Source organism: Nannochloropsis gaditana, assembly GCF_000240725.1.
Source record: "Nannochloropsis gaditana CCMP526 unplaced genomic scaffold scaffold395, whole genome shotgun sequence".
NCBI classification, from domain to species: domain Eukaryota; class Eustigmatophyceae; order Eustigmatales; family Monodopsidaceae; genus Microchloropsis; species Microchloropsis gaditana.
The window spans coordinates 19655-27682 of record NW_005803558.1 but is presented as its reverse complement, the minus strand read 5'-3'; the positions used below and the strand labels follow the sequence as shown (position 1 = coordinate 27682).

The 8028-nt window shown below is 53.1% G+C and overlaps 1 protein-coding gene across 1 annotated transcript; it reads left to right on the top strand.

Annotated features, from left to right (window-relative positions):
- Positions 1-1712: 1712 nt before the first annotated feature.
- Positions 1713-2206, top strand: NGA_2042120 (uncharacterized protein; the record flags this gene model as incomplete). The annotated part of the gene is made up of 1 exon (XM_005854754.1): positions 1713-2206. A coding segment is annotated over one exon (494 nt), but the record flags the coding sequence as incomplete, so codon positions are not given.
- Between the last annotated feature and the right edge of the window lie 5822 nt (positions 2207-8028).

Sequence of the window (8028 nt, the reverse complement as noted above, 5' to 3'; positions counted from 1 at the left end):
GTCCTCCGGCTGCGGCTGTGGCGGCTGCCGCGGCTGCTGGAATGGTTCTGGTCGTTGGGAATGGACCCAGACTTGCGTCGTGCATCCCAGCAGGAGGCGACGATGCCACATGTACAGGCAGTCCGTGCTTTGATGTGGGTGATAGCGTCCCTCCTTGTGTCGCGGAGGGGGCTTGAGATTGACTGGAAACGGGGCCTGCCTGCGCGGCTACGGGAAGCGGCGCAGGTAAATGCGAGGACGCCATTTCAACCGAATGACCTTGCTGCAAAGTCTCAACTTCAGAGAAATCGAGCATTTGGGGCATCGTTTCCATGTCTTCCATTTCCATTGTCGAACTCATTTCCCCCCCTGCGGGAACTGCAGCTGCTGCGGCCGGCCTGGCTGATGCTATCGATGGTGAAATTGAAGACACCACGGCGCAAGCGCCTGTTTCCGGAACTCCTGCATTATCCCTGGCATCATTCTCGCTATCTTTCATGGCTTGATTTCGTCCTGTGCCTATGGCAATGGAAAAAGAAGGCTTCGTTGGGAAGAACTCAGCTCTGTGGAGGGAAACGGAGAAAAGAAAAACGATGCCGGCAAGCCCCTTTCCAGGCTTCGACGCACCAAGCACAGCCAGGGGCCATCGAATCAAGAAAAAATAAAACCAATTGCTGCACACACACGCCTGCACCCTCTTGGACGCCTGGACGTGCCCGGGGGGGTGCTTCGTGTAAGGACACGGTCTGGTCATTGCAAAGCGTGTCGTGAGCGAGTGGAACTTGGCGAGGGCCCTTAAAAAAAGAAAAGCACATGGCCCACTGTCCTCCCTTCCCAGTGGAGCCTCTCGTCGTGCGCGTATTGGTAGGCCTCGTGACTGAGTGTGACTCCGCCTTTTGCGTGGGTGCATTTTTGCTAGTCCCTTCTTTCATTGACGCGCGTCGCCTTTATTTTCTCCCTCCGTCAACAGAGCTAGCGCAACGACCACTTTCAAGTCACTATGTATGGCCCTGTCCCCGCCCCCTCCCATGCCGAACAAAGCAGATCTGAGGACTCGAACAAAGTCATGAAGTTCAAACGCCAGCAGGCCTTGACACCCACGCCGCAATCCCCGTTCACTGACTTCCGCCATCGGGGAAACGAGGAGGAGGAGGAGGAGGAGGAGGAGATCGTTACATTTCGTATTGACGGACAACACGTTCCAGCGAGTAACACAACAAGCACGCCGGGGGAAAACGAGCTGCACAAATTAAAGGATGCAGACGACATATCGCGCGCAGAGACGTACCAGCGAGTACCTCTGACATGCACACAGGCTCCGGCACAGTCCTCGGTCCCTATTCCCACCACCGACGCTGTCGCGTTCGGGGGCCATCCCTCTTACTCCTGCGCGAAAAAGCCTCAAGAAAAGGCCATGCACAATATGGAAGCGGTCATGGAGGCAACTGCAGCCAAGAGTGTTGGCGAAACGAATCCTTTGGGCCCAGCGTCTCTCCCCTCAGGTCCCTGCGCCCCCTTTGATGGCAGCGACATGAAAGACCACGATGGCTTGAGCCTGCCCAAGGAAACGGCAGGCATCGACAAGGACGTGAAGGAGGACCAGGAGATGGACGAGCTGAATGGTCGCTTGTCGGAAGGACTGTCCCTGAAATACGATTTCGGCGGAGAACATTGCCCCAAGTACTCTCAGAGAGAAGTGGACTTATTGGTGGGCAAACGCGTGGAGGAAGCCAAGACTGCTTTGGTGGCCGCTCAAGCCATGGCCCACACGGAAGAGATGGCAAGCTGGGAGGCCAAGCTGAAAAAAGCCGAGGAGGACGGGCAACGTTGGAAAGCGCAGTGCCATGGCCTCGAGCACGACCTCTCCGCCGAATTGAAGAGCGTGGAAGGCGCGTTCGCCGCCCGTTTGAAAGAGACTCAGGATGAAGTCGTGTCCAAGGAGATCCAGCTGAGAGCGGTCACGGCCCAGCTGGCGGACATGCAGCAACGCATTGCTGTGGCAGAGAGAGAGGGTGAGGAAAGTCGTCAGAAGCTGGAAGAAGCAGGGCGGAAAGAAGCGCGGCTCGTGCGCGAGATGGCCGAGAAATTGGAAGCAGAGAAAGCTCGACGGGTCAAAGATGTGATGGACATGAAGGACCGGGTGGCCCAACGGGCCCAGGAGCAGTTCGCGGTTGCTCAGGAGCACTTTAATCAATTAGCCAGCACCTTGGAAGGGAAGGAGGCCGAAGTGTCCCAATACAAGGGGGAGATGCGGCGCGCTCAGGAAGAAGCGGGGGAGGCATTGCGGCAAAAGGACGACGCCGTGGCGAAGGCAAGAGATTTGGAGGCGGAGGCGGCAGCTTTGAGGGTCACGGCGGGCCGAATGGAGGAAGAGAAGGAGCGACAGGCGAGGTCGGCAGAAGAGAAGATGAGAAAGCTGCGGACCGCACTGGAAAAAATGGAGGATGAAAAATCCATTGCCATCAAGGACAGGGAGCAAGCCTACGAGTCCTTGTCACGCACAGCCGTCTCGCTGCAAGAGCACAAACGGAAAGCGGAGGAGTTTGAAGAGAAGTACAATACTTTGTTTCCGAAGGCCATGGAGCATGCCAGCATGTGCGAGGAGCTTCTGGTCATGGTGGAATCTCTGAATCAAAAGCTAGAGAGCCAGGAGGGGAAATGAGACAAGTCTTGCAGCTTGGTGCGTGGTACCCGAGTGAAAAACAGGTCCGATGGCGTGGAAACCGGACTGGCTGAACTCGTGGACGCTTTGCGGTGTGTGGACGATTACGATTGGTGGCATGTATTTGAAAGAGTTTCAAGAGAACGGTAAAGGCAAATAGAACTGTGGATTGACACAAAGAACATATGGCGAAAATATGAATATTGTACGCTATTGCACGTTCGATTCGAAATGGAGATTTTGGGATCTAAAAGCTTGTTAAAGCTCTGCTTTCAAAGCTCTTCTTTCCTTGTGGGGATTGCCAAAATTTGACGGATAGAGAAATGGAACTTTTCGCTCGAAACACACATTTCTCGTTGAGCCTTTCAGGGAGGCAGGTATCCTTACGACGGTCTTCTAAAAACAACGACTGGGAGTCCCATTACATATTATTTCTATCATCGACGCTTCTGTCAAAGTTTTTCCACCACGTGACTAATCGTTCGACCAATCTAAGAATTGTTACTTTGACGTGCCTCCAGACGGTCTTTAGCCAGGCGAATGGTATATCCAACCAAGATCGATCCGTTTTCCACAACAGCCAGGAAATGGCCAAAGCCTTCGTTTCGTTACCAGTAATGTGGAAAAAGTTTTTTTTCCCATTCGCAAACTCTGGATGGGCTATCCTGATGTATACCATAAGTGATAATACAGCACTTTGCGTTGGGTTTTTACGAACATAACTGACCATCGCATGAACGGTCTCACCACTGAAAAGGTGATGACGCTGAACAAATTGCTCGGCCGTTCTTTCTGTTGTACAAATTTTCAATGGAGTGCGTGCAGATGTATATTTGCCGAAGCGAACATCACAAGCTGTTTTGCGACTGGAAGAGACAGAGGTCGTCCTACAGATGAAGTGGGTGTAAAGCAATAGCAGGCAGAAGACACTTAACAACGGCGGTCGCGCCATTAAATGAGTACACAGCGTTAAGCAGAACCTGTCAGAAATTGTGCAGGGTAAACAAGTTCTGAAAATTGGAGATATGACTCTTCACATAAGCCGGGAGGTAGTGCGAAATATCAATAAGCTCAGGAAATTACTTTGCATAATTGACATGTAACTCCCACAATATCCAGCGAATTTCGATGTCTAATCATATGAAAATTATTTTAGCCCTGTCAAGTAGTTGCCAAGCAGGGCACGTGCTTCTTGGTTAAGAAAATGCAAGTTTCGACCGGAAGCCTACTGCATCGGGTAACGGCTTCTGAGCCGTTGGATCCTTCGTCTGATCACGACCACATCCAAAATGGATTTCTTCACGAGTTCATAGCTTTATCGCTCCATATACCCTTCATTCGCAGAAAACAGCGCATGTCGGGATTTGTCTCCACTCTTGCCTTGCGACGACCACAAAGACTGCTTCCTGTTGCGCTGTCTCTTATCGCGTTTCTGGATACTTTTCGCCCGATCAATACCTTTGCCACTTCGTATCACATGATGGCGGCGTCCTCCCCGGCAGCACCTGCAGCATATTCTGGAAATGAAAACATTGTAGTCGTTGGTGGAGGTATCATGGGTGCTTGTACCCTCTACTATCTGACGCAAAAAGGGTTGAAGCCGGTGCTGATAGAACGAAGTGAGATAGCAGCAGCTGCTAGCGGAAAAGCTGGTGGTTTTCTCGCTCGTTCGTGGCACACTGGGGCTACAGCAGAGCTTTATGGCCTAAGCTTCGACATGCACGCCCAACTTGCCAAGGAGCTGGGGATTGAAAGCTACCGACAGATTCCGACTTTGCAGGTCCAAGGGGGACCACGGGCGGGACAAAAGAAATCCAAGGTCAAGCCATCTTGGTTGAATGGGAGGGCGGATAGTGCTTTCATGGATGATGATACGGCTCAAGTCACCCCAAAGGAATTTACCGAGAAAATTGTCGCGGCTGCCGTGGCCAACGGCGCGCAGGTCGTGAAAGGCACGGTAGTGGGCTTGGCTTTTGGCGAGGGCCAGGATGGCACAGCACCTGTAGCCAGCATTCGCACGGTGACGGGGGTGCAATTAGAAGGTCAGGAAGAAGAACCGATACCGTGCAGTAAAGTTGTGGTGGCCACTGGTCCTTGGGCGCCTGTGGCGGGAGAGTGGTTCGGCATCCCTGTGCCCATGGAAGGTGAGTGTCGCAGGTGTTGGCTACGGGCACGGGGAGCTCTCGTGTGGGTCGCATCCGCCTCCTAAGTGCACGATCCGACTCGGCGTAAGATAGTTTTCCAAAGGGTGTGAGTTCCAGTGCGAAATGCAGTTATTCTACCTCTTCCATCCGTGACATTATCCTCTGTATTTGACTTGGCATTTCATGTGGCCTACTCCGCTACACAACAGGTATCTACAGCACAAGCATTGTCCTTCCCAATTGCGAGGCTGCCTCTATCCAAGAACCCTACGCGCTTTTTTGCGGGGAAGACGAGAACGGGTGCCACATCGAAGTCTATCCCCGACCGGACGGCAAAATCTACATGTGCGGATTGGGGGGAAGCGACTACGTGGGAGGTTCCCGTCTGACCCCCGGCGGAGACTGTGATCGGCCCGAAAAAATTCTTCCGAAACCTCATCGGGTGCACGCGGCCATGAAGTCCTTTTCAGCCATGTCCCCCTCTATGGCGCATGGGAAAGAGCCGATGGCGGCAGCCTGCATGCGACCCTGTAGTCAGGATGGCTTGCCCATCCTTGGCAAGATTCCTACGGCGACCAATGCCTACTTGGCCACGGCATTGAACCAGTGGGGAATACTTGGTACGTTTGGTCACTGCGCTTAAAACTGGGTCTACAGTCATCATGCTCCCGTATCAAGTTTTGCTTGGAGGGTCACTTGTCCGCTGATGTAGAATTTCCTGGACTTTTGCAGCGAGGCGCTGCGAGTCATTCACATACATGCTATGCCGATGTCTTAAACATTTCTCACAAAACCACAGGTGCCCCTGCTGCAGGACTATGTATGGCTGAGCTGGTAGCTGAGGGTAAAGCAAAGAGTGCTAATATTGACGCTTTCTCACCGGCTCGCTTTTTCACATCACGGACTCGGCGGGGGAAAAAGATGAAGGGCATAGAGGTTGGCGAGCAGTGGTGAAAAGAATGCGGTATTGCAAGAAATGAAAGAAGACGTTGAAAGCACATGGTCCAAGTCTTCAACATCACTATCTGGTGCTTTTTCCTTTTTGCCATTTCAGGACCCGATTCTCTCTCCTTACACTCTCTGTAGAAAAGCTTGCTCGTGAAGTGAAGCACGACATCGAATTGTCAGCGTACTTTGCGTGGAAGGTAAAAAACGAATATTAAGTCTCACAAAAGGCCAATGTCTAAATTGAGAAGCCTGCTGAGCGTCTCAGAGGGAGATCGGATACGACCCAACAAAAAATTGCACACCCCTGATACAAAAAATTTCAAGACGGTGTGGGCATCGAACTAAAACTACCGCTCGCATTCCACTGCATTTGAACCTAATCTATCGTCGACGGGTGATAAAAAATAATAATTCAAGCTGCTCGCTGCGTCTCGCCAGAGGCACTAGCGAGGAGGCGGAATACCGAAACAACCCCATGACGCTCTCTCATATCAATTATGCTTGACCGAGTTCGTGCACGGGTAACCAACCATTGTAGGCTTGAAAGTCTGGTTCCTCGTCGTCGTGGCTGGCGGAGGGGATAGATTCTTAACATTTTTTAGACGCAGATTGTCGCTCCCTGCGCCAAAGCCTTACTCGGGCAGCCCGACGTTCCCTCATTATTGCTCACCTCCAAATCCACGCCCGGCAATTGATTCCAATCACAACAGTGGTCGAAACCTTGGCTTAAAAGATGAGTCTTGCGTCAATAAACTTGCTGCTGGATAAGTCCTCAGATCCAGATAAGGTCAGTAAAGGGAGCGACACTTGTTGGGCTTCGCCGAGCTTTATCGATTTGTTCTATCCGCTGACAGAGATGACCATGTTGTTAATCCGCCCACGGACCCGAACAGGACGCCCGCTTTATGGCTACCAATGATTTATGCAGTGAGTTGTCGAAGGACATCAAGTTGGATGTGACCATGGTACGTTCCTTCTTCTACTTCTGAGGCCTCGCCAAGGCATCCTAAGAGAATCCCTACGCCCGCGCTTTGTGTCGTGTCCCTCCATCCATCATTGCTAGTACCAGTGAACGCCATCTTTAGTGAATGCCATCACTTTGACCACTCCGTCACATTTTTGCTGACGACGTCCCAGACGTGGCAAATTCCTTCGAGCCGTTCTTTCCGCTTCCTAGACTGATGCCCCCATCGCCTTCCCATCTCTTTTAGGAGCGGCGGATTTGTCAGGCCGTCCTTAAGCAGCTGGATGACGCCTCAAATGACGTACAGTCAATCGCTGTGAAATGCCTCGGCATCTTGTTCAGGAAAGGTACGATGTTGCTCCCCATCCGCCCTTCCTCCCCTTCGCCCTCCACACCAAAAGGATGGTGCCCGTGCGGCATCAGTAGTTCCCTCCATTTCTCTCACCCGACTTTTTGGGGGATCCTTTGTTCCACCAGTCCAAGAAATGCAGGTGATCGAGATCTGCGACAAACTCTGCAGCCTCCTCCTGGAGGGGAAGGCCGAGCTGCGTGACATCTATTCGATCGGGCTGAAGACCCTCATCTCCGACGTTCCCGACAGCATGGGGAAAGTAAGCCTCTTCTTCCGTCTACTCGCTTGTTTATGAGCCTTAAGGATTTGTTGACTCGACTCCTTCCTCATCTCCTCTGTCCCTCTCTCCCTCTCTCTCTCCCGCTCTTCCCTCCCCTGCCTTGCTAGGCCGTTGCCTCCCACCTTGGCGCCCGGCTGTTGAGCGGGGTGCAGCAAGAACAGGCTCTGGACGTGAAAATAGAGTGCCTAGACACTCTGACCGACTTGCTGCGACGCTTCGGTCGGGAGTTGGACGGGCAGTACCCGGCCATGATGAGCACCGGGCTTACCCACTTGCAGCAAGGGAAGGTCATGGTCCGAAAACGCGCGAACGCCTTCGTCGGGGCGTTAGCCGCGGTCGTGCCGGACGCCATGCTGGACGCGATGATGGAGGAGCTCCTGAAGGAGATCCAGGGGGCGGAGGGGCGGGGTCCACGGGAGGTACAAAACCTGATTCAGACGGTGGGCACGGTGGCTCGGACAGTCGGGCATCGGGTGGGGAAGCACCTGTCCCTGGTCGTCCCGCTCTTGCTCCGCTTTTTGGGGGGGAGTGGGGAAAAAGTGGGGGAGGAGGAGGAGGAGGAGGAGGAGCAGGATGACGAGAAGAACGAACTGCGGGAGACGATTTTCGCCGCCTTGGAGAGTGTGGTGCTTCGGTGCCCACGGGAGGTGACCGTCCACTTGCCTTTGATCATTGCCGCCGCCCTGAAATTCATGAAAT